The 27,399-nt window shown below is 37.9% G+C and overlaps 2 protein-coding genes across 3 annotated transcripts in view; one reads left to right on the top strand and one right to left on the bottom strand.

The window, feature by feature from the left end:
- LOC122653924 (pre-mRNA-processing factor 39-like) overlaps positions 1-15,283 on the bottom strand; it is a 29,987-nt gene extending 14,704 nt beyond the window's left edge. Inside the window, exons 1-5 of one of the 2 annotated variants that reach the window (XM_043847886.1) lie at positions 15,098-15,283; positions 13,741-14,269; positions 11,210-11,313; positions 4,315-4,544; positions 3,494-3,661 (exon numbers count right to left, since the gene is read on the bottom strand). In XM_043847886.1, coding sequence (XP_043703821.1) covers positions 3,494-3,661; positions 4,315-4,544; positions 11,210-11,313; positions 13,741-14,230 — 992 coding nt within the window. In that variant the 5' untranslated portion in view covers positions 14,231-14,269; positions 15,098-15,283. Of the gene's footprint in view, positions 1-3,493; positions 3,662-3,831; positions 4,138-4,314; positions 4,545-11,209; positions 11,314-13,740; positions 14,270-15,097 lie in introns of those variants that run through there. The other variant, XM_043847887.1, reaches the window with a different exon arrangement.
- Positions 15,284-22,846: 7,563 nt separating this feature from the next.
- On the top strand, positions 22,847-26,519 carry LOC122653704 (60S ribosomal protein L37-3-like). The gene is made up of 4 exons (XM_043847638.1): positions 22,847-23,003; positions 23,143-23,278; positions 25,942-26,043; positions 26,334-26,519. Exons 1-4 carry the CDS (start codon positions 23,001-23,003, stop codon positions 26,375-26,377), a joined length of 285 nt encoding a protein of 94 aa, XP_043703573.1. The 5' UTR covers positions 22,847-23,000; the 3' UTR covers positions 26,378-26,519.
- Positions 26,520-27,399: the final 880 nt, after the last annotated feature.

Raw genomic sequence — 27,399 nt, 5'->3', positions numbered from 1 at the left:
TTCCTATGTGTTGCATAGTTGTCAAGGCGTCGCCTAGGCACCGTCTAGGCGTCCAGGCTCTTTGTTGGGTCCAAGGAGACAACACAACTTGTTGACACTTCAGGAAACGATGATTTATATTATTGCATTGTTTTTCGATGAATATGCTTATATTAGATCATTACTAGCATAATTATATCATGTTGCATTGATTTGGTTTCTACATAACATATTAGCATAATTATATAATTATCATTGCTATATTACATATAGTCATATACACACGCCCAGGCGCGCCTTGTCGCCCCTCCAACACCTTTGGTTGCCTAGTCGCCTTGAAAGTTATGATGTGTTGTTACAGCATGTTCTTCATCCTTAATTTCTATTTTTCTAAATGTTACTGAATCTTATTCACTTACTATTTTTGTCCTTCTCAGTAAATATTGACTCAGAGGATAAAAAGAGGTATTATGATGCCAAAAACGAAGCTAGGAAGATTGTGGGGATGGCTAGGGCGAAGAAATATGAGGATCTTTATACCAACCTAAACACTAAAGAAGGAGAAAAAGCTATATATAAGAAAGCTAAGATGGAGAAAGGAAGAGTATCGATTTCGATCAGGTAAGGTGCATCAAGAGTGATGATGGAAGAGTGTTGGTAAGGGATGAAGACATCATGAAGAGATGGGATGAGTATATTTGTGACCTACTAAATGGAAATAGGTCGAGTAGAAATGAACCGAACGATTACTTTATTCAAAAAGGCACCACACGTCATAGATATGTAAGAAAGATTAGTGTGCCGGAAGTTAAAGAATCCTTAAGAAAGATGAAAGCAGGCAAGACTCCAGGCCCAAATGAGATTCTGATAGAAGTGTGGAAAACCCTTGGAGGTTGTGGGATTTATTGGTTAACCAATCCCGTATCTCAAGCTAAAAAGATCCAAAACTCTCTTTAAAAAAACTCATTTTCTTTACTCTAATCATTTACAATTGATGGTGGCTGTATTACATACATAAAGACCACCTAATATTCCTAAATTGATTCATAAAAGAACTCCTAATCACTATATACTGAATTAAAGTAAATAGTTAAAATAGAACTATTAAAAGCTATTAAACATCCAAATCTAACTCAAATACTCGGCTTAATTACTAACTTCGTGTACCACATCCAGCTTATGGGGCTTATAAATTAGGCTCATTACAATAATACCAAAGAAAATTAAAGGCCCAACCTGATTTATAACTACCTAAAGCTTAATTTCAGCCCATTGGACTGCCACCAGCACATTATGGGCCTTCCAAGCTTGCATCTAGGCCTCCAGGATCAGTATCTGATGTAACTGCATCACTAACCCACTACAGATTGTACAATAAGTTGAATTGGTCCCATTTTGATACTGATCAAATCGGTACCCGCAATCCTTGAACCATGCCACAAGAAGCTTATTGAGATGCATACACCAGGCAAATCCAAGCAGCCTGAAGTAGGAGCACTGCCTTGGACTGTTGGGGAATCCAGAATGAGAACCTGATCCAAATTTGGGTTTTTGGTCTAGTAGGATATTTTAGGATTTTATTAATTTCTATTTTTTGGGATTCCTTGAAATTTGTAACTATTTTTTATTGGAGTTTTAGTTAGAGTTGAAAGTCATAGGATAGGCTAGTTAGTTGTGGATTCTATTTTGGCTTTAAGAGTTTTGATTCCTTTCATTTTTATCTATATATTTGTACCCAGCGATACCAAAGACAGATTAGAAGAATGACTTGAGTTACTTTGGTTGAAGCCCGTGTGGCTTTCTGCTGTCTTGGGCGATCCCTTTCCCCATTCTTCTCTCCCTATCACCTGCGATACCTCTTCTTCTTTCACCTTGTTCCAACAGTATTGCAGTCACGCAAGACGGGTATTGAGCTCTTTCGAGCTGCCTACTTTCATCCTCATACTGTGGGACTAGATTCAGCAGGTAGGGACGATCTATATCCTATAACAGCAGTCCCTATTGTCTTCTCTGTAGAGAGATTAATTCAGACAGTAACAGAGACCTGCACCTCTGCTGGTTTCAGTTTCAGATGCTTGTAACTTGAACATCAGTTGATTCTTGGAATTGGTTGCTTTTGGACCATTTCCGTAGGCCAAGGCAATTCTTGTTCTGGCATTCCATGGCTGTTTAAGACTGATTTCAAGGGCTGTAATCAATTTCCCATTCTGGTTCGGTTCTACCGCCTGCAACCCCATTCAAGAGGTTGAAGACATCTTTCATGAGGCTTTTTTTTAACCTTCTTTTCCCTAGTTTCCCAATATATCCCTCCCTTTATTCCTAACTCTTATGTCTATTCCTTATTTTGTGTTAATGTCAGGATCACCGTTATTCTTTAATTGGTAACTCTTATCATATCCTTTCTTCTTTATCTACCTTATTCACACTTTAAGATTCAGGTTTATTACAAGTTGACCACTCCCCTTTGAGAACTCGTGATAAAATTACAGATTTGCCACTCCTTCCTTATAAGGGTGGGCCCATAGTGAACCCAAATAAGGTTTTGTGACTGGGTTCCGCGTCACAGACTCATAGCCATACTACCCACACATGGTGTTCCCACAAGTCAAAATCCACATGACGACACTGCACAGCCCGGATGTTGGTGTACATTACCCAGAACACTCAGCCCAGTAAGCCTCAAGCAATGAAAATCCATTCATCTATGTTGGATGAGCATGGTGGCTTCCAAGGCTCAGCTCCTCAAAAGCAAAGTGTAGACCCCGGATTTTAGAATGCATTCCCCAAAACAGTAAGTTCATTAGCCCCAAACAAACTATGAATCTCTGTCACCTACACGTTCCAGGAGCAAGCTCCAAAAGAACAAAGGGAGCAACCCAGGTACTGAGTATGCAGTTCCAACTAATGGGACACTTTAATGGGCCTAAAATATGAGTAGAAAGAAGAAAAATGGAATGTACTTTATTAGTTTAGTTAGAGTCCTGTTTTAAGTCAATTTCTTTAATTATTTTAGTTTCTTAGTCAGTTTATGTTACCTCATTATTTAAGGATTGGGTTAAGACTTTCCTTTTCAGTGTTTGAATCTGTTTTGGAGTCTTCTATTTAAATTTGTAAGGGCTACAGCCTTGTACACGAATTTGATTAATGAGATTCAGACCAAAATAAGGTGAGAGACCCGAGTTTGAGACAGACTACCCTATCTTCTTCTTCCCTTCTTCGATTTCTTTCTTTTTTTTCACTTCATTCTGAAATTTCTTGCAAATCTGAGAACCGATTGAAGTATTTACATTTGCCAGACCTGAAGTTTGCAATCCTCTTGTGGACTGGTTATCACTTGTGACTGGTCTATATTGCATCATCAACCACTAAAAAAGAGAAGCTTTTCAAGCAAATACCATACAGCTAAATGAGTATATGTCATTAGATGTAATCATGGAAGTCAACAAAGCTAATAATGCCACACAAATAACAGGGTGGAAACAAAAACATTAAAACAGCCAAAATGAGGAAACACCTGTTGAAATAGCGATCAAGTTGTTGATTAGGGTTCTCAAAAATCCTTGTGTAGATCATGGCCAAATGACACCACTGCTGCTGTGAGTATTCAAACTCTATATATTTGTCCCAGAGAGGATAGGAAAGATAATCTGTCCCAACATAAGCCAATCCACGTTCAAATAACCTGAAACACCATGTAAGTCCAGAATATTGTTATGGCAAATGTAAAAATGTCATGTTAGCCTTTGAACACATCCATGAATGGGAGACAGCAGCTCTAATGTTGGAGAAGGAAAGAATTTCAGTCTAAGAGCATGACACTTCCAAAGTTAGGCACAAATGTGCTGCATTTACCTTCCTGAAACAACCATACTATGTCCGTGAAATGAAGCAGAGATAGAGGCCATCTTAGCCCTTAACTGAATGTGATCTTCCCAGCAGCATTTTGTACATTGATGCACCCATGATAACCTCAGAGTGTCAAAGTTAAAGACAGCAGTAATTCATGGAGAACTACATGACTACTAAACAGGCCTTCGGAGAAAAGTGAAAAGGGTTGGGGTAGAATGAGGCCATAAGAATTGAAATTAAATCCTAAAAGAAAAGAAAACAGCCACCGCGAACAGTAGCCTAAAAATGAAGGGACCGCACATAGAAATTTGAATTTCTATAGTGCATTCCCAGCAACCCTTTCCGCCACACATGAGGCATCACTGTAGCAGGCATACCGAAATAAGGTTAGAACCATACAAAATTACCAGATTCCCATTACAGTGACAACCAGCACATATGACCTCCAATCACACTACAGTTCATGAGTACAGGACTAATGATTACCTTCGAACAGTATCAGGATCTCCATATGTAGATATAGCAAACATGCAATAATGCAACCAAATATCCACTGAATAGGTCACAGCTACAACCGCCCTCTCATATACCTCCACTACTTTGTCAATGGAACCCAAATGAGCCTCATGATCTGCATACTTTTTCCAGTATCCATAGCACAAGGGAAATTCCGCCAAAAAGGTATCATAAACTTTCCGGATTTTTAATATGTTATCCTGCAATTGGAAAAGAGAATTATGTCAATCCCTATGGAAAATAAAGCACCATGACATTCCAGTCATACATAGAGAAGAACTTCGTCAACCTGAATAAGAAGCTTAAGATCAGTTATCTGATTTTTTTGTTAAAAAAACAAAAAACAGCTCAAATGAGAGGAAGAATGTAAAATCACCGTTCAGAACAGCTAAAAATTTTACAGCATGAATGATATAAAGTGCAAGGGTTGGGCACGCCACTCGCTTTCTGCAAGCTAGCAGCACACACCAATGGAGAGCGCGGGATGGGCTGGGCCACTGGGCAGGGGTGTCATTTTACAGGGGTGGAGAGAGAAACAGACACATGTCTGGGCAGCCCGATGGCATGCGCAGCCTTTTCCCTAATATAAAACGCCAACTACAATGAGATAGTAAAGCTCAATTATTCTGAACTAAGTCAATAAATGTTAAGCTGATATTTCAAGAAGATTCTTGCTCCTCTACAGGAAGGAAAGATCCCTTCGTTCATGCAGCCAACAGCACTGGTAAGATTGTTCAGCATTGGAATATAGTGCCATGTGCAATATAGCATAAGATTGCCAATAATGTAGTGTGGTTCTTGAAATTCCACAGCACAAACAACAAATGTGTTTGTTAATCAGACGTTTCAGCTGCCTAATAGATGATGGCAGTACCATCCATCCATACAAAATGGATATAAGCTAATGGAAGTAATAACTATTTAAAGTAACTTCCTCGTAGAGTCTTCCTCTCTTTCCTCAGAAAATGTGGATGCAGGATCAGGCCACCTTTTTTTCCCCGTGAGTGAAATAAAGGTGGAAAGAGAAATTTCCCAGTCTTCCATATCAGATGCCCACATCCAAACCAAGATCTCAATATCACATTCTTTTATCTGCACACTCCTACCAAGAGGATTGCTTCTACAAAACAAGAAAGATTCTCAAAATGGGTTTCCTATGCCAAAAAGAAAACTGCTAGTCTGTTACATGGCTAACCATCCATTATGCAAAATATACATATTGGACCCTGCCCCCGTTATAAAAACTAGGACACTAAGGTTAAGTAAACTACCTCAAACTCCACCACACCCCCACCGAAAAAAAGGAGGAAATAGATCATTCTTCAGGCCATTATAAAGATTAAGAAAAGAATAACTCATCAAAGTTTTGACATTTCATAAACCCACCCCAGGATTTTAATTGGACGTGGTGGGACCATGGGATCAACACTTCAACATCAAAGTGCTTTGGACATGGTTCGAGAACTCGCCAAGTTTCTCGGTTATTTCAAAACCCGAGACGATACACCATACGGTACAAAAAAATGCAATTTCTCGCCGAGATCTCGGTATCAGTTTTACCCATGGTTTTGACCCATCTAGACCCATCTACCACAAATATATCCACCTAACCATGACAGAACTCGCATATCTCGGTGAGTTTTGTCCTAAAAGGCTAAAGCACTCAAAAAACTGCTCCAAAGTCGATATTTCTTCTTCTTGGCTTCAATTTTTTGATGGATTGCAAGCTTTGAAGTGTAATTCAACTACAAACTTGAACATTCAACTCCAATATTGCAAGAACCATCACATATTTGAAGGTTTTTCAATGGTATTCCCTCTTTTCCCCAAATCTATTTTTTTCAACAAAAATTGTGCAATCCTTAGTAGATTCATATGATTTTGAGATATGTTAAACAACTTTGGCCAATCTATCACTTGATGGAGTCCGAATTATTTTTCTGTTATTATTTTTTTTATTATAATTTCTGCAAAATAAATGATTTATTTGAAAAAAATATGATAAATAGTGATTGTTTGGAAGTGATTTTCATATATATTGAACAACTTTGGCCGATCTATCACTTGATGGAGTCCGAATTATTTTTCTGTTATTATTTTTTTTATTATAATTTCTGTAAAAATAAATGATTTATTTGAAGAAAAAAAATAGGATGAATAGTGATTGTTTGGAAGTGATTTTCATATATGTTGAACAACTTTGGATGTTCCACAGCCTCAAGGATCAGTTTTTTAGTTTTACCCGTTCAAAAAATTATTTTATTTTTCAGAATTAATAAAAATATTATTAAAATTATATATATATATATATAATATTAAGGAAAAATACTTATTGTTTATGGAAAATTATGCACAACATATGTACATAATGTTCAACTTCAAATGGTGTCCAATACATCATTACATTATATTTTTTTAATACTTTAAGGTATAAATATTTTTTAATAAAAATTCCAAATATTATTTTTAATTAAGAAATAAATACTAGGATTATGAGATAAATAAGAGATAGCTATTTGATTGTTCTAGTAGCTTGACATTATGTTTAACAGTTATGAACAGAATACTTTAAGTATTGAATACATTACTTTAAGTCTTTAATACAATACTTTAACTCTTTAATACATTACTTTAAGTTTTTAATAGTTACTAATACATGTTTTTTTATGTAACAGTGTAAAGTATAAGACATTTTGTACACAATGTCTGATATAGCATGGCAACATGGAATCCCAATGTCCGAAGACAAAAAGTCCAAATGCAATTATTGTGGAAAGTTGTTATCTGGAGGAGCCACCAGATTAAAGCAACATTTGTCTGGTACAGGCAAGGATGTTGCCTCATGCCCAAATGTTCCGACTCAAGTGAAACTAGCTATGGCACAACACTTGAGAGGAGGAAGAATAAAGAAAGCTGAGAGGGAAAGAATATAACAACAGTTTAATGAGGCAGTACTAGAGAGGCCTGGTGTAGAGGTCCGTGGAAGAGATGATACAGAATTTAGGCCTCCACCTGGTGAATTTCAATCAGAGGCTGAATGGAGAATTTACCAACAGACTTTGGCAGAGAGTAGACAAAGTTTGCATTTTGAGAATGTAACAAGATATGAGCAGGCAAGAGGAGCTGGTGGATCTGACTCAGCTGCACCAGTGCAACAAGATGAGAGGAGGAAAAGCACTGGGACAAGACATATACCACGGTCCCCAACCCGACCACGAGCACATTCCCCAGATCCTATTTTTTAGCAGGATCCAACAATTTTTAGGCAACAAGATGCCTACCAGCCAACCATCCCGCAAATGTTTGGTGATAAACAAGAAGAAGCATGGAACACCTTAAGCAAGTTCATGTTATACAATGGCATTCCAGCTAATGTAGCACAAGGAACATACTATGATGCATTCCTTGACGCTGCAGGGAGGGCTGGCCCAGGATGGAAGGGGCCTTCACCACATGAATTATATAATATATATTTGCCTCAAGAGGTACAAGAGCTGAAAGAGTACATTAATGGTTTGAAGCCAATGTGGGAGACGTATGGGGTTATCCTTATGACTGATAGTTGGACTGGACCTACTAGACTGTCCATTATAAATTTCATGGTGAGTTGCTATGGGAAGACAGTATTCTTAAAGTCTGTCGATGCATCAAAGGATGTAAAAGATGCATCATACTTGTATAAGGAGTTGAAGCTAGTAGTGGACGAGGTAGGAGCAAAGAACGTTATCCAAATTGTGACGGATAACGGTTCTAACTTTAAAAAGGCTGGAGAGAATTTGATGATGATGATGATGATGGTGATGGTGATGGTCATGGTCATGGTCATGGTCATGGTGATGGTCATGGTGATGATGGAGGCATGCAAAGTGGTGGTTATGATGATCGTCATGAGGGGATACGCGAGCAGTACCAATATAATGTGGAAACGCAAGCGGAACCCGTGCATTTCACAAGTGAGTCTCAGTTTACGGATGCCATTCAAGATCAAGTCCATGGTGGCCACAGTAAAACGTACAACAGAAAGAAGGGTTGCAAACACTCACATGCTCAAGATGATGACAACAGTATGAACGCCATGCTTGCAAGTTTCGGAAACATAAGTATAGATACTACTAGTGAGCATCAGTCATGGCATTCATCTCAGCATCATCATGGCTATGAATATGACCAGGAGAACACCGGTTCTGAATATAGTGGCTATGCTCAGTTTGGGCAGTCAGCAATTGAGTTTGACAATCAAAGCACTGGGTCAAGTTTTGGGCACATATTCCCAGTCCCAAACCAGCCATACACGCCTCAAACTCAATATGACAGTAGCAGTGGATTTCACACCTCATACCAATAGCCTCCCATGTACCCTAGGATAGGGGGTTTGGTATATGATGATGACTACACTTATATGGAGTCTGTGTCACACTATGTGCAACACTTCAGCAATTCTATGAAATGGGAATTCTATGCGGATCAATATGAGGAAGAATTCATTACTCGATCACATTTTATGTAACAAATTCAGAGAAGATTGATGTAATGTACTCTTTATTTGAATGTTTTGATTGCTATGTACTAAATTGAATGTTTTGATTGCTAATTTGTTATGTATTACTAAATTATGTGTAGAGTAGGGTGTTTTAGTACGACTCGTCGCCTACCAACCTATGGTCCAAAGTGAAACTCATATATGGACCCTTTTTTTTTGGGAAATCTGGGTGTGTCATTGTGTTTAAATGGCCTGAAATAGGCTGAATACCAAGTTTCAGACCCAAAATATGTGTAAAACCCACCGAGTTGGGGGTCCAAGTCCCAAAAAAAATGCACAATCTCGGCGAGATCTCGACTCGTCTCGGTTTTCCAAGGGACCGAGAACCCACCGAGACCCGAGTTTTCGAACTATGGCTTTGGATGATCTACTCTTGGCCTTGAGAAGGTAAAAGCACTACCTAAGAGTCATAACATTAACTATTAGAACCTCATATCTTTTGTCTGTGCCCGTTAATGCAACTATGCAAGTATATAACTCAATATAACTCACATTATAAGAATGTGTACATGATTTTGAACCAACATATGCAAATATGGGAATGTGAAGATACATATGTAACACGTGTAGACATGTTCTCCAATCTCAAAACTGTAAACCAACCTTGATCGCTTATATTAGTGCCTTCCCCCCACACCCAAGAAAAAGGAAGAAAATAAATCATCGAAGAAAGGACTTCATATAAGCATGTGGTATCTCCATAGTTGTCATGGCAGCGCCATGGCGTCATTTCGCTGGAGAAGTGGGCATATCAACCACCGATATGGATGATGTAAGAATATCAACTGATATGGACTCCATGTCGTCGCCATGGCGCCGCCATGGACGCCATACCACGACATATGGCCATATCGGGTGACATGGTTGTTTCAAATTATAAAACTTAATTTTTTAACAATAATTTTTTTTAACCATTTTTTATTTTAATGCTTTTTCCTTAACATAAAAAAATTAAAATAACATCAAACAAAAAACACTAATACACTATTGACTAATACACAATCACATATTCACATCAGCAATTTTTTTTTAAATTTAGATGGGTTGTTTATTAGCTTTATTCACTCAATATAAATTACGTTCTTGTACTTGTTTTTTTGTTTTGTTACTTCTGTAGTCACTTTCATATGAACCATATCCCAACTCTCATGATTTTTCAACTTTATTATCAGCAAGACTATTGCTATCAATTATTTGATAATCCATGATTTCATATACACTAATGGATATTACACTTTCATGAATTAAACCATAGTAGATTAGTAGTACACTTTCATGTTAATTTTTTATGTTATAGGGTATATATTATAGCATACTAAATGACATTAAAAATAGAGAATATTAAAAAAAAAAACATGCTCAATATAATTGCCATGGTGGGCGACATGTCGATATATCGACATGACACCCCTCCACCGACTTGGATCACCGTGACGACGTGACAACTATGGGTATCTCATGAGGTACTCTTCCCCAAATCCAACAGAAAAGCAGTGCATGCAAGCACAACATCAAGAGCTAAATGGGAAACAAGTGCCCTAGGTGTTGAGGTTTGGTGTCTTGACTTTTGATGATTGGACTGTTTTATGGAGCCTCCGTGGGAATTTTGGGGGTTATTTCTGTAACTTCGTCCCTATTTTTTGTTGCCCTATTTTCGTAGTTGCTTGGGGTATTTAGGGTTAAGGATTGTAAGAGAGACAATAGCCGAAAACACTCTGTATTCCTGTTTACTCCAATCAAAGAAGAAACATCATCCCCATGGACATATGCACATTGGCCGAACCACTTGAATTGTTTTGTCTGTGTGTGTGTGTGTTCTTCCATTATTGCTATCGTTTGCAGGTTGCACAAAACAACACTAGGTCCCTAATACAACTGATCCATACCCATTCACAAAATATATGCATCATCAGCAACATCAGCATCCACTGGAATGAGTTCAAATTGGAAATCAGGAGGACTAGAAAATAAGCAGAATCTAAAATAATTCAAACACTAATACATCAACTTGTGCAGATAAAGTATACAGAAATGTGAAACAGTTCAGCTAGCAGTAGGACACAAACAGGAAGAAGCAAGATTTGTCTAGTCGGACCAAAGAGACAGGCAGGAAAAAACAAAACAAAAGCCATCAAATACATGCTAGAATATCATTTCCGATGTAAAAAGAGAGACAATGTACATTGTGTTTTCTGCTGTTATGTAGGTTTGTATAGTACTATATACTCGAACAATATTCTTGCCTTCTTGGCTATGAGTCAAAAAAAACCTTTGTTATCTATAGAAAGAAAATTATTTCCAATGTGAAGAATTACAAGAACATACCTCCGCAACCTTCTCCGTCTCTTCAATGAGGGCAGTCCACGCATTGAAGTCCAAGGAATTTGCTTTCACAATGCTCCATAGTCGTTCTTCTTCAGCAGAAAGTGCTGGCAACAAAATTGAGGGGCAAATCATCAAAGAAGACTACACAATAAAAAAATGATTCAATCATCAAAGAAAACTACACAACAAAATGATTCAAACTCAGATAAGAATCGGTGGAAGGCTTAACAAAAAAAATGTTTAGATTGAAAATTTTCTCTACACCAGCACCCAAATTTTGTCGCTTGGAAGGTGAAGTAGCAATTTCAGCCATATGGATATCTAGGTAATGGGGTGAATTGGCCACACATTAAATTTTGGATTCAAATAACCTACCATGTACTGGCATACCCTCCCATTCATATCCATACACCATCTCTCCACACATGGCAACTAGATCCTCACAATCACTGCCATTCAAAAGATAAAGTTCCCTTCTGGAAATTATGGATTAGCCGGTTAGGTACTGTCAAGACCCATGCCTTGGGTTTCTCTAGAAAAAAAAAAAAAGAAGAGAAACTACTTAAGAAAAACGTAGGGCCTTTGAACAACCATTTCTTGAGCAAACAAAAAAATAGGGGAGAAATTTGTTAATAATCATAAAAAGAAAAGCAGAGTTTTATTCGACCAACATAACAGTATAATGATCAACACCTGAACATTCTATAAAATAGCGGAAAAACATAGTAATACCACGGAAAGGAGAATATCAAGTGAGGGCTCATATGGATCCACAAGTGATCCAACAGACAACACCAATGTAGACAAGACAAGCTTAAAACGGGTGGCCACCTGTTAGAATGTTCAATTTCTCTAATTATAAACAAAGGTGTATTCGGACTTCAGAGACTTCCAATTTTGTTTGGAGTGGATCTTAGCCTTGACTTTTGATGGGATCTCTCTTATGGGTTACCCTTCAATGCAATTTAAACAAATGATTTCCTATTATCGTTTAGCACAAATTATCTGTATTTAATAAGTGTTTCATTTCACCCCCCCCCCCCTTCAAGGTGCAATTCTCACAAATCCACTGCCATGAGGCTGGCAGGCTCTTCTTAGAAAATTGTTCTGTTTGTTGCACTTCTACTCATCGCATCTAAAACTGCATGTTCAAAATCAGGTCATCCTAAAATTCCATAAACCGTCATTAATATGAACAATTTATTGCCCGACTCATAAACATTGATGAGCCTTTTGCATATGTTTTCTGAGCCAATTGCTTTAATCTGCAACCTCTAGAAATTGCACTATTTCCTTCATTAAATCACAATCTGAAAATCTTCTGAGCTACATCAGTTTTCCTACATTGCTTTACACTATTTTTCATAAAGAAAGGAACACGAAATTTTACCAAAAGAAAATAGAGTTGAAAAACTTACCCAGACAGCTTATTAGATAGATAGAGAAAGAGCAATCTTACAATCATAGCCTGCTAAACTAACTGGCTGTCATAAGACTTTGGATTTTAAGAATGGCTAATAGAGGTAATATCTGGAAGCTACACCTATTTATGATCTCCTTCAGATACTTTTACATCTATTAAGGATCAAGATACTCAAGTGAGGAAAATTTTGAATGTGGACCTAGAACTGAGCATTAAACTTTTCCGCAAATACTAATGTCACCACACCCTCAGAATTTCTCTTTTTCGTTCAAGGGTTACTTGGAACATCATTCTCCTTTTCTAAAAACTCTACAGCAGAAAATCAACCACAAAAAGATTAGTATTTTGACGTACTCTAAAAGGAGAATCAGTTAAACCCCTCTTGATCAACCAAAGGTTTAAGATCAGGATCCAGTTCTTGGGACTCTTCATGGTAAGTTTATTCATGATATTCTCAACCTATCACACAGTTGGCACTTTAAGGGGGAAACCTTTCAAAGATATGCCCCTGGACAAGCATATGCAAATAAAAGTGGTCTTCCAAGACAGAAGACCAAGAGGTCAAGAAGTTATAGATGCCAATAAACATTACAGCATCACGGGATACATGAGGTATTCAAGAATATTCCACCTAGTTAAACCATTCCAGATGGTACATAAACAATCAGATCCTCCGCATCCATCTAAAAATCCAAAAGTCACGTGTCCCCATGGGCCAAGATTAAACTTAGACCTGTGCTCCTCTGAGGTCCCAGATAAATCAGCATTTTGGACATTTAGAGACCAACTAAAGAATAATGATTTAGATTTTTCTCAAGTCCCATAGGAATGGGTGACTACCATCACATGGTGCGCTTCAAATAGCAATTCATATGGAAATCAGGATATCTGGGTAAAGAGGGACTTAGCAAAAGTTATTGAATAGTTCATATCAAAAAGAAAGTGAACTTTTGATAGTTCATATCAAAAGTTAATGATTATTCCAATGACATACAAATGCCATAGAAGATAGTTCCGTTACAAGAAAAATACTATTCAGATAGACATGTTAAGCTCATAGTATTATGCATATGTTCACTGGGCAAAGAGAGAGGTTTGCAAGATGTACCAGAACTCTCTTCATACGGTTGCTCAGCCCCACCAGCATCATTCGAAGCATTGCCATTTTCACCATTTCCTGTATGAATAAAATCCCTCGCTTCAATAACACCATTGCCATTTACAGAAGAATCACAACCAACAATTTGAGCTGAATCTGGTACTACACTCTCCTGGCTGATAAGATTCTCAGAAGTATTTGCCACAGCAACAGCTGGCTTTGACTCATTTAGTGAGGTAACAGGAGGTTCTTGTGTAACAGAACTAGGATCAGAGTTGCATGCATTTCCAGCAGCTGAACTAGAACCATCCGGCAAGGGATAAGCAGTATCTGTTGGAATGGATGGAGCGTTCATATCCACAGCAGCTCCAGCGGTGAAAGCAACACCATCTGGAGTAATGTTTGAGCTTACAGCAGAGTACTCGGTTGGAATATAGCCTGTGGATGGGTATTCCATAACAGTCGATGCTTGAGCAACCACAGTTTCACTGTCCCCCATTGTAGATTACAATTTAAATCTGTACGTTGAGTTTAAAAGCTGCAATACTACAAACACTTAATTTTCAATAGCCACTCCAATCCATCAAAAGAGAGAGGGAGAAAAGAAAATAAAACACCTAACTTAAGATTGTTTAACAGAAGAAAGCAAACAATACAATAAGTCTACAAATTGGCATTTCTTTCTTTCCTTTTCGTCCATTTTATAGAAAAATATGTTTCCAAATCTAGAATCACTACTCTGAAATTCCCACATAAAGGCGTAACCACGAGGACTGCACCAACAGTTTTGCCCCTGAGGCACGCTCCCCAACAACCTCCCCCCCCCCCCCCACCCGGAAAACACAAACAGGCTTTATGATCTTTAATCCGCTAACCAGTAAATGAAAAATATATCCTAATTGCACTGAGATGCAATATTCAACCAGTAAAAATTCAAAGGAAATGGAAGATGAATGAGCAAGAAAATCAATCGTAATTGCATTGAAGAATAATCTAAGGTAGAAACCCGAACCCATGAAACAAAATTTAGCAGAAGTAAGTGAAACATAAGCTTCTGTCCCCTTGCAAACAACAAATGGTTCAGATCCAAAGACGAATGCACCACGCCACACCCTATTTGTCACTAAAACGAGAAAAACACAATAAAAAATAGCCTTCGGAAGCAAAACCCTAGTCCAATTTGTGCCAAAGAGAAAAACCCCAGAAAGAAAAAAGAAGAACCTCAAACATGAGAACATGAACTGCAATTTCATTAAAGTTGAAGAGATAGGGACTTGAAAAACGAAATAAGTAAACACCAACTTGCACAGTACCAAGAGGAACAATAAACAGAGAACAACACTGCTAAAGCGGCGTTAAAGGATACTTACTTGGGGGCGGGAAAAGATTTGACAGAGGAGAGACGACGAAGTGAATATAACGGAAGATGATAGTTGTCCTGATTCTAGCTCTCGATCGAACTGCAGCTTTTGATTTTGGTGTGGGAAAACATCAGTGAATATCAAAGGGAGGGAAAGACGTAGGGCATCCAAACTTTCTCGATACGTGATTGACAATTTATTATTAGGAAATTAGGAACTCTAACCGGTCGCGTGGTCCCTGAGCTTAGACACAGGAGCAATGAAATTACCATCCCAACCCTATAAACTAAACAATTTCATCCATATTATCCCATGTGTAAGGTCACGTGACTGGGCAGCTTTTTTGCCCTTATTATTAACAAATAACCAATATAAAACACCAAATAAATAGAGGCAAAGTTTCATGTATATCTCTTGAGGTTTGCCTCCCAGTCTGTTAATTATAGACGTTAAATGTTTAAATTGTGTTTTAATTGATCAAAATGTCTTCGCCTTCCCAAATCCTTAAGGTTTGACAAACACTTGCAACTCATCTTCCCTAAATCGTTTCTTCAAAACCTACAACTCAAAATTTTTCCTTTCTTGGGTTTAAATCGATTAGGTTGTCGACGCTGGATTTGAGGTTTGGATACCTCTGACAACCATTTTGCTCTGACAACCATTTTGATCATGGATTTGAGAAGGATAGTGAGTATCTATCCTAATCAATTGAGGCTAGGTTGATTCAGGTATGACTGATCATCTTTTACATTTTTCCTATATGATTTTGGATGGATTGAAGTGGCTTTTGCGATGATGCTCTGTATTAATCTACTTTGAATTTAATGTTGTTAATCCTTATATTGGACCTATTGTCCATGCCTAGTTTATGAGGCCCTAAACAATGTGGGGCTTAAATGAAGAGGATCAATTAGGTCTAACAAAAACTGAAGGAGACAGACAGGTTGACACGCCTATCAACTAGGTTTAGGATCAAAATTAAAACCAATCCACAAGGTAAAGAAAATAAACTAGATCCATCAATGGTGGCAGGATGCAAATCGTTGTCCCCTTCAATTCCTCCAATTCTTCACATGGGGGCAGAAATGACCACCCTACCCCCTGCCCGAAAATACTACCCAAGGTGGGGTCCACTTCCCCTATTAGAGGAATTGGAGGTGCCCGTGAATTAGAGGAGATAATTATTCGATAGGGTGTTGGTTCATTTAAGGTAAGTATGAATTATCCAGTAGTTTATTGTTTTAAACCGTCCGTTTCAGATTCCAACAATTCATGAGTTTATGAAGTCCACCTATTTGGTGGAGGTTTCAATTCCCCATGGTGGAAATGGAATTCAAAAAATGTAAATGATAAATCATGTTTGGGGCCTCTCTCTTGTGTCCCTTTTGGTTTTTTACGATTGAAGCTCTAGTCAATTTGCATAACCAAAGTTAGCTTCATCGGATTGTTAAAGAACGAGCCGCTTCTTCAAAAGAAGTTGCAAGTTTGGGGAAACGATTTGGGGAAGATGGGTTGCAAGTTTTTTCATATCCTAAACGATTTGGGGAAGATGAGGGTATTTTGATCAATTAAAACACAATTTAACGTTTACGTATACAGTTAACAAACTAGGTGTTTTGTTACTTAGTTTTGAAAACAGGGGAGGTAAATGAAAATTTTCAAATCTCACGGGTGAAAGTGCAATTAAGGCAAATCTCAAGGGAGATACGTGAAATTTTCCCATAAATAAAAGGAGAGGGGTGGGGAGGACAGCTACTAGCGCAATGGCTTGAGGCTAGTGCAGTCAAGCCTAGCCCCCAAGAGGTTTCAAGTTCCAGACCTTGTACTTTATCTAGTTTAAAATCCTCCACCACTCCACCCAAAAAAAGGAAGTGAAACCTAATTTTTTAAGTAGGGTTTACCACTACCGCTAAACTTCACAAGTACATTTCTATTTCACTCATCTTTGATATCCATTACTCCCTCAAGGGATTCAACCACTATCAGACACCCAAAGTTTCAGGCCAAACCGATAGAACACTAAGGAGGAAAGAATAAATCAACTAGGACTCTAAATACTAATCCTAGTAATACTAAACTACTAATTTAGGAAACAAAACTCTCCCAAATTGGGAAACATATTCTCGATGTGACATTCCTCCAAGCCGAGAATTCTTAACACTTTAATGAACTCTCCCTCTAAAGTTGTAGACGACAATTGACATAGAGATAGAGACAGAGAGAAGCATCATTTAGGTAACAATATCAAATCAAGCATACTGTAAATACCGCGGCCTTCGGATGCGGGGTTCCTCCGCCTTTCGGGCGGGATCCATTGGTTTTTGTGGCCTTTTTGGCGACAAAATAATATAATAATCAGTCCTAATTGGCATATATGAGGTAGGAATCATGCTTGAGAAATCATAATAAATGGAGTCGTCACCTAGGATTAGGGCCTAGGACCCAATAGGTGTGACTTTTTTCTGAATGAACAAATAAAATCATGTGATTCCATATGGTCTAATCAGAGATAAGTAAAGGGGTTAGGTTACGAGGATGAGAAGGTATTAGCACCCCATCTCGTCCGGTTAAACCAATCTTTCTAGTTTAAATGCTTATGTCGAATATTCTCTCCTTATGGTGTTTTTATGTTATCATGTGAGACTAAAAGATTATCAAAATTGTACAGGACAATCATAGTGAACGTGCATCATATTGGAGCCTATTTACATAAATAGAAAGAAAGCAAAAGGTATTTCACTACAATGTACACTAAAGCAATGAGATTTAAAGGACTACATCATGTTAAGATGACATATGACGATTATACTTTTGTACAAAGATGCAATGGACCTCGGATTCTCTGTCGTCCCTCTACTCAAATGGAGACAAATGGTCAGATCATCACCCTTCTTACTCAACCCATTTAGGGTACTGGGATCAAGGATTAGTTATTCGGACAGAATAACGGCTATATTTGGAAGCTTTGTTATTTGTATGCAAACAGAATAACGGTTATGGGGACAGTAGAGATAATGCGGTTGATAGGACCATTCTTCAAGCGGGATAATTGATAGATCTACCAATGGAGAAGATAACATTCAAAATTCACTCAAATAATTGGAAAGGGGGAGATAAAACACTCTCAAGACTCAAAGATCATGGAGTTGGACCCTCTTCCTCCTCTTTTTCTTCCTTGATTTGAGGGTGGGGGTCCCTCCTATTTTTAGGGGTGAATTTTTTGCTGCATCGTGAATGAGGTCATCCGGCTGACGCAAGGTTGTGGTCCACAACCCCTTAAAAATTAGCTTTTTATGGGTTTTTTTATGTGGTTTTTCTTTGTTTTTAGTGGGTTTTCTGTGATTTTTCATGATTTCATAGGCTCCTTTGGGCTTTGGATGAGATTCTTTCTATCTGTGTCCCGTTGTCATCATCACTAAAGATGGTGGCAAAATTTCAGTGTCTACACATACAAATCATCAACAACTTCAGTAAATAATATCTGTCTCGTTGAACAAATCCAATAAACAATAAGCAAAATAGGTGCTAGTGAACACTAATCGCAGTCCACAATATCATAGCAACAATAACATCAAAGACAATTCTCAAAGAAGTTAGGTAGTAAGTAGTAATCTTCTCAACAAAAGATAAAAATACAACATCCAAAAGGTACAAGCGGCAAGTAGTAGGTAGTAATCTTCCCAAAGAAAGATAGAAGTGCACCATCAAATAGCTACACCAATGGAAACAAGTAGTAGGTAGTAATTTGCTCAAACAAAGGCAAATACTGAGCCCCAAATAGAGGTCTTAGATAAAAACTCCAATGATAAATAAACGGTATAGTTTACTGTGGACCAGATAGATAATATAAGTTACTGCGGACCAAACAACATCAGGTTGTTGTAGACCTAATAAAAGTATAGGTTACTGTGGACCAAATAGGCAGTATAGGTTACTGCGAACCAGACAAAGTTAAATACTCACGATCAAATAAATATGAATTGTTGTTGAATATTGTAGACGCTAGAAATTACCACCCCTCTAGGCAATGATGACAACGGAGCATGGGCGATCATCGGCACCACACAAAAGAATCAGACTAACCCCAAAATCACCAAAAAATTGGACATGACTCCAATCGCGACACCGTGGTTAAAGGAGACCATCATCATACGGACGATCACGCGGTGCTGCGGTATTTTACCCTACAACCTTAGATGACCATGATCTTCCTATAAATAGAGGTGACCCCCATTTGAAAATAGAGCCCAACCACAACCCCAAAAGACATTTCCTCCATTTTTCTCTCATTTTGAGCCCCTTTTCCACCCTTTTATACTCCTTTCCAAGCTTCAGCTATTCCCATTAATGAACTAGACTCCTGTTACTTTATCCTGAAGTCGAGTCACCTGCAATCCCATTTTTCAGTCTATATTTAATCTCACATATATCCGTTACTCTATCCAAGTCAAGTGGTGAAAGTCCCACAAACAACCGTTACTCTGTCCAAGTATGAGTGGAAAGTCTCACATTCAATCGTTTCTCTATCCAAGTCTTCGTGGCACTAAGACTCACAACAAGGCCTTGCTAATGAAACTGGGCTGGAAACTTTTGATTGAATCCAGGCTCTTATGGATACAAACATTGAAAGCCAAGTACTTCTCAAATTCCTCATTATTTAACATCCATAATCCCCACAAGAGGAATAACTCTTGGATATGGAGGAGTATTTGTGTTGTTTTGCCGGAGTTAAGGAAGATGATCTTGGGGGTCACCGTGGCTTCTAGCTCTTCCCAACTACCAAATTCCAAGTACAATTACACCACATCCCTCCTATAAGCATGTCTGTGACCTAATGATTAACTAGAGATGGAATCAACCTTTGATCTCCACAATCTTTCCTACATCCATTAGACAAGCCATTCTCAACATTCCTCTTCCTACACACCCCCATTATGATTTCCTTTTTACACCATATACCAAATCAAGGAGCTTCACAACCAAAACAGCAGCACATTTCCTCTCTCATGTGCCTACCCAACTCAATGGTCCCTGAAAATCAGTATGACAACTCAAGTTACACCCAAAGTTCCAATTCTTTGCATGGAAAGTTCTTAGAAAAGGTCTGCTTACCAAGACAAAACTAAATCAGTGTACACCAACCGATACTTATTGTTCACTTTGCAACCAAAAGGAAGAAATAGAATGACATCTCTTTTTTTGCATGTGAGTTCTCTAAAAGAATTTGGGCAGCTGGATCCTTTGGTCTGAGAACAGAGCATTTGCAATTTAATTATATCATGCATCTCTTCACCTCGGTTATCTCAAACCATATATTAACAAAGTAACAGAAGAACACCATTCTTTGCGTAGCATGTATTACAGGATATTTCATATGGACTGCCATGAACGAAGTAATTTTTTAAGGCAGTAAACCTGAACCAATAACCATACTCAGGAATATTCAAAGATGGGAAAGGGATCTAAATATTTTTCCATGCCATAACGATTTAATTATGGAACTGGATTTAAGTCAAATCAAATAACCTCTTACTATTGAGTACTACTTCCAGATGCCTACAACAGACAAGTGTATCCTCATTACAGATGGTAGCTTTGATGCGAATACATCAATTGGTGGTTGGGCAGCAGTTATCCTTTCTAGCTATAACATCATTTCTGCAATAATGGACTTTGGATGCATAATACAACACACGAAGCAGAAGCAAGAGGAATCAAACAGAGAATCACAAGTGCAATTTCATTGGAAAGAAGGAGCGTAGAGATATGGACACTCTTTAGATATGGTTCATTGGTTAGAAAACCATAATGATCACCCAAAGTTTAGCTCGTCTCCAGGGAGCCCAACACGCCTAGGATGCTGCCAGCCATTGGGTTGTGCTGCACACATCCCTAGGTGTGCGCCGAGATATGTGCAGCACAGTTCGATCGCTGGATACCCCTTGGCAACACCCTGGGCGCTGAGCTCCCTTGAGACAATTCTGATCCTGATCACCCATGGCGTTGGGAACTTTTTACATTTTTATTTGATATTAGAACTCTGCTTTTACCATTTACCAAAAAATAAAAAAACTACTAATTTACCATTGTTTGAAGGATCATGACATTATCGAATGGTCCAGGTCAACAAGAAAATGCATCAGCTGCAATCACGGTTCAATCAACGGTAGTCTTGGATCACTTTTATTTTAGGGTTTTTGTCAAATGCCCCTAAAAATGCTCATTTGTCCAAGTGCCCCCTTATAACTTTTCTAATTATAAATTTTCTCTTACTTTCAAAACATTATAGTATTTTGGTCTAATCCGTTAGAATGAAACGTTAGAAGTTAGTTTTAGGGAATCTAACGACCAAAATGCTTTTATGAAAAAAACCAACCAAAATTAAAGAGTAAAGTTATCAAATTACCCTCATCTTCCCCAAATAGTATAGGTTTGAAACTGAAATCCTAAATCTAAACAATTTTACAACTAATCAATTTTAACTCAGCTATTGTTCTTAAAGTTAACTTCCATTACTAAGCTCGGCGATTGTTCTGCAACTATACTGCTCATCATCTTCTCCTCTAGATCTCAAATTTGAATCGCCGCGGCAAACCACTGAAAAGGGATTCAAAACATGAATACGACCCCAATAGCTCTTTCCTTTCTTCTACCACTCTTCACCTTCCATTATTTTTCTATTTTAAATTCTTTCTAAACTGGGTCTGAAGGTTTTTCCCAGATTTTCTGATTAGGCAGAAACACACATCCATAATTTAGCAAATTCGAATTTGGGAATAATTTTGAAGGAAAATGAAGAAATATGGATGTCATTCAATCAACATTACAAATTTTATTTTGGGATGGGGTGAATTTTGTTATGAAAATCTTGGTAATGGAATGAATTAATTAGGGTATTGCACAACTTCATTCTATTTTTTTGTTTTCTAAAATCCCAACCCAGCCGAACCCATCTCTCCATTAAATCCCTGCAACTCATCTTCCAAACCCTAGCTATCTCTTTCTCCTCTTCTTACCACTCACCTTTCTAATCCTGGACCATCTCCTTAGCCTCCAATTCAATCTCTCCTCCTGTACTTTTCTTCCTCTTGATTTTCATGTTCATCATCAACTGGCCCATCTTCGTTTCTCAACCTCATATAAGAAAGCTTGGTGGTTGAAGCCATTTCAATGATTGACATGATGGGTGCTTTCCTGGGAAACGAATTGATACCCCCATATGAACTTTTGAAGAATGGAGAGATGGGTTTGCTCTGTTTCTCCTCACGGTATCCTATCTCCTCTTTCAGTTCTTTATATTTGGAAATCGAAAGGGAAAGTATGAGAAATAGATGAGTTGCAGAAATTGATGAGGGAGGAATTGCAGATTCCGTGAGGTTCAGTTGAGGTTGATGATGATGAAGAAGGAGATGGTTTGCAAGGTCTTCGCCTGAATTTGATTTCAACGAGCCTCCATGGGATGAATCGGAGAAGTTCATATTGCAGAAGTACCCATCATGGGAGATCGATTGGGTCTGGAAGATTTTGCAGGGTTGGGTTAATGAGGGTAATTTGGTCATTTGACCATATCAAGGACATAATGGTCAAAAAAATCCAGCCGTTTACACATAACGTTCTATTCTAACGGATTGGATCAAAATGCTACAATGTTTTAAAAGTAGAGGGAATTTACAATTAGAAAAGTTGTAAGGGAACATTTGAACAAATGGGCATTTTCAGGGGGGCATTTGACAAAAACCGTTTATTTTATTGAACTCAATAAAGCGAACAAGTCATCAAGGTAGAAACGGGAGTGAGGTGCTAGGGTTTTGGCGAGACTTGTTGGCTCTTCTGAACGTTGCAGGTCTTCTCCTCCTTCCATCTCCACCAAGGGGTGACCACAAGAGAACACATCTCAAGCAAGGCGAAATGGTTAGTCAGACAATCCCTCAATCTCTTCATATCCTTATTAAACCCCAAACCCTAATACTTCGCCTTTATGAAACCCAAACCCTAATCATCGCCTTTATTCACGATCTAATTTGGTTATTTTGCGTAAACATCATGACAGGGAAAGGGTACGGGAAGCTTCGGTAAGAGGAGGAACAAAACCCATACACTCTGCAATCGTTGCGGACGCCGCAGCTTTCATCTCCAGAAGAGCCGTTGTGCTGCCTGTGGATTCCCCTCTGCTCGCATTCGCAAATGTAAGCGATCACCCTTTCTCTCTTCTTCACTCGAGATCGGGAAATTTGTTTCGTTTTCGTTTAATATTCCTGTTTTGCTCTTCATTTGGCTAATTCGGGTTAATTGATCACAAACGGTCGTTTAATTTGGGATTCCCCCCCACCTCTGCGGGTGTGGGGAGGGATGCTAGGAACCCATTTAGGGGTTCTTGCAAGGTCAGAAATAAAAATTGTGTTTAAATTGTTTCTTCCTATATTGTTGAAATAGTGGTAATCGTTAGTTCATACAGCTAAGGTATTCTTTCAATTAAGTTGATTCATAGCGTCACTTGAGGTTTCTGATCCATGGTCGTGCATATTTTTTCTGTAACTTTTAGTTTCTCTAAGGACTGTTAAACTGATACATTAGATCGTTTTTAATTTGATGTATGTCACCTATGATGCCATTGTGGGGGCATGGTTTCTCGATTAATTGTTTTTATCGAGTTCCTTTGCACTTTTTCAGTTGTGGATCTTCGAAAGATGTTCTGGGACTATTATGGGAATATTATTTAAGGCGGGTCAATATTCTACAGCCATTATCAATGAATTGTAAAATTTTCATGTGAGGAGAGATGACACATCTATGAGGGCTTTGTTGACTTCAGGAGTCAGTTTCTCATGGCAAATTTTGGTTCTTAACTGATACTTTGGCATCACCAATAAGTTTTTGTTTTTAAAAAAAATTTGTCATTGGGACCGGTGCAGTCACTAGCAAATTGTTTTCCCAATTGGAAAATATCTTCAAATCTGTGTACACGTAGTAAGGAAAGGTGATGCAGTTGCACGTAGGGTTAAATAGTTTTTGTCAATTTCCATTTTTTTCTATTATCATTATCTCTTTGCATAGGAGTGAGGGTCCAAATTAACTTTGAACTCTATTTTTCAGTTATAGAGTTTGTTAGGAGTTTTTGCTTTCATATTATATAGGATTGTAACCCACGATGGGATTGGGACGATTGAATAAAATTTAAGCTTGGTGTACCATTCATGGTTGTGTAGCTGTGCACTTGTTCTCTTTTTCCTTCTTTTTTACCATTCATGGTTGTGTAGCTGCACTTGTTCTCTTTTTCCTTCTTCCATTCGAATCTGAATTTCTTTCTCAGTTACTCTTTCTTATCCTCTATTTCTTCTAATCTTCCTTCTTCCCTATTCTTCCTCTCCCTTCCTTATTGTACTCGGATTCTTACCGCTGTCCTGTTACTGTCGAACCATCGGTCGGCAAGAAACTTGATCAAACTCTCTAACAAGCAGTCCATTGCGTCTGAGATTTGGGACGAATGAAGCCCTTTCATAGGCAACCTAAGCTGCCGGAACTCTCCTCCTGAAGTCTGAATCATCTTCAGCAGTGGGGTTTAAATGCACAACCAGATCTGGTCCATTCTCCTACTGCCAGATTCAATTTGCAGCAAATTCATTATTTTAATATGTGATTTTTTTGGCCTGTTGTTGGTTGTTCTTAAGAAGGTTGGGAGTTTACAAACCTATGCCTAAGGTTTTAGATCAAACAGAGCCCTATCGAGTGAGCTCAATCCATATAAATCAAGAGGGGTTGCTACTGGACACTGTTCATATCGTGGGGAAGAAGAACTCTTCTCATTGTTTTCAAATTCATATCTTATGTTATTTTCAATTAAGCCCTTCTAGTCCTAAGTTTACACATTACCATATTATTTTGTAGTTTCCAGAAACAGAAATACCGCCCACTTAAACATTTGAATACAGTTAAATACCTATTCTGTTCTCTTCACGTTTTGGTTCTGAATTCCCATTTAATTATGAAATTGCCACTGAATTTTTTATTGAGTTATTTATTTTCCTTGTGGGCCAATAACGATCCAATTTAAGGATGGTGGAACCAGGGATTGCATTAAAAGAACACATTATTAAAGTTTGACATTACCTTAATGTCTTGTTCAATTTGATGTCTTCCTTTCTATTAATTAGTCCGACAATCCAGTCAATGCAGTTGTGTTAGCTAACTGTCTATCTTCTTGCTTGCCATGTGGCATATATGTTTGTGTGCATAGGTCTACACCTTCGTTCTACCATCTACACAATTTTACAGTCCATTCATGTATTACCTTTTAGTTTCATGGTTTCCAGAATTCCCATAATCACATTTTATCTGTTCATATTTTAATCAGTTAAGTATTAATATTTTTAGACGGTAAAGGGTGTCTTGCAAATGAATGCCTTAATGATACTGAATAAATATGTGCTGCCTTATGCTAATTGACACTTATTAGGTTTATCATATAGCCCCCCTTCCCAGTCAATTTTCAATGTTTCTTTCCACATCTTCCTTGATTATATGATGCCTTATGCTAATTGACACTTTTTAGGGTTATCATATAGCCTCCCTTCGCAGTCAATTTTCAATGTTTCTTTCCACATCTTCCTTGATTATACGATGCCTTGTGCTAATTGACACTTATTAGGGTTGTCATATAGCCCCCCTTCCCAGTCAATTTTCAATGTTTCTTTCCACATCTTCCTTGATTATACGAAGCATTCGATTGATATATATATTTCTCGAAACATAGATTTGATTATTAACTGTAGAGTTTACTTTCCTTGTATTTCAATTGTTACATAATCAATAGATTTTTAAGGTTTGGTAATTAATTTCTTTGTGAAATCAGATAACTGGAGTGTGAAGGCTATTAGAAGGAAGACTACTGGAACTGGAAGAATGAGGTATCTCCGTCATGTGCCTCGAAGGTTCAAAAGCAACTTTAGAGAAGGTACCTTTAGATTTCTTCATCCTAGGGACTAATCTAACCCTCCCTCCCCTCATTCTTTTCTTCTTTGTTTTCCTCTGGAGGAGGTAGGTAGTCATAAGCAGTGTGTGTGTGTATTGATTGTACTCTTTTGTCTAGTTTAATATTGGGAAAAAGGTCTCTGAGCTGTTGGCATAGGTTACGTCAGCACACTAGTTAACAACCGTCTCTGGCCCTCTCCACCCTGCCAGCTCAGAGATCACTGCCCCCTTGCTTTTATTCACTTGTTAAAATTGTTTTGTGCTTGTTTCCAGGAAGTGAAGCACCTCCAAGGAGCAAAGGTCATCAGAAATCATAGAAACAATGGCATAGGAGAAACATAATTTTGCAGTTTGTTATTTAGCAGTTGAAGCCTTCTGTTAATTGTTTTGCACAACAACAATTTCAATTAAATCATGGATTTTGAATAGTTGGATAAACTGTCTTCTCAGATCTGTTTCCAAAACGTTTGAGGGCGGATCCACAGTTGATGATGTGTTTGGTTTCTATCTCGTTGTAGGTGATATGAGTAACAGCAAAATGAATTGTGAGATGATATTTAATAATGAAATAAGATTTTGATAAATGCTCTTACCAATCGTGAAATTGCTGGGTGTGGTGCTTCATGGTTTTATTTAGTGGATCTGAAATGTGGGTTTTGGTAGAGAGCAGAATGGAGAAGTTGATTTTAATGATCTAAAAACATGACCAATGCTTATGCAACATAAAAATAAAAATGAGGAACAAAATGCATAAAGAGAAAGGATAATTGATTTCCAGCATCAGATGTTTCCTTACGATGAGGGTTACCCCTATTAATCGTCTCAAGTTCCTGTGTCTTCTGTAGTTACAAATCTTTTATAAGATCAAACTTCCTCTACATTTCCACTACTTGACAGGTCACCGTTCCTTTTCCATGATCGAATTACCAAGGATCATTCGGTGAAAAATTGAGTTAATTGTGTTGGACTATAATTCATTGTCACAATAAATTTTCATTCATTCAGAAGTAGTATATTCCCATTACTCTGCAACAAAACAACATAATCACTCTTGTCGACCTCTAGTTTTTTCATTAAAGAGGACATGGATCGACTTAATCCAAGGAAAAGATCTGAAAGGAAAAAAGAAGGCTGAGGGGTAGAAAGGGGAGAAAACCATGAAGTTGAAAAACATATATCATTTCAAAAGCAATATTTACTCGTACATGAAAAATAGAGAGCAAAATATTGCCATTGAAATCAGTGTGCAATCCGGGTGGAAAGGGGAGAAGTTGAAAAACCTATATCATTTCAAAAGCAATATTTACTCGTACATGAAAAATAAAGAGCAAAATATTGC

The sequence above is a fragment of the Telopea speciosissima genome, chromosome 3 (assembly GCF_018873765.1).
Source record: "Telopea speciosissima isolate NSW1024214 ecotype Mountain lineage chromosome 3, Tspe_v1, whole genome shotgun sequence".
Lineage (NCBI taxonomy): Eukaryota > Viridiplantae > Streptophyta > Magnoliopsida > Proteales > Proteaceae > Telopea > Telopea speciosissima.
Note: the sequence above shows the minus strand (reverse complement) of the source record. Positions and strands in the feature narration are given on the sequence as shown.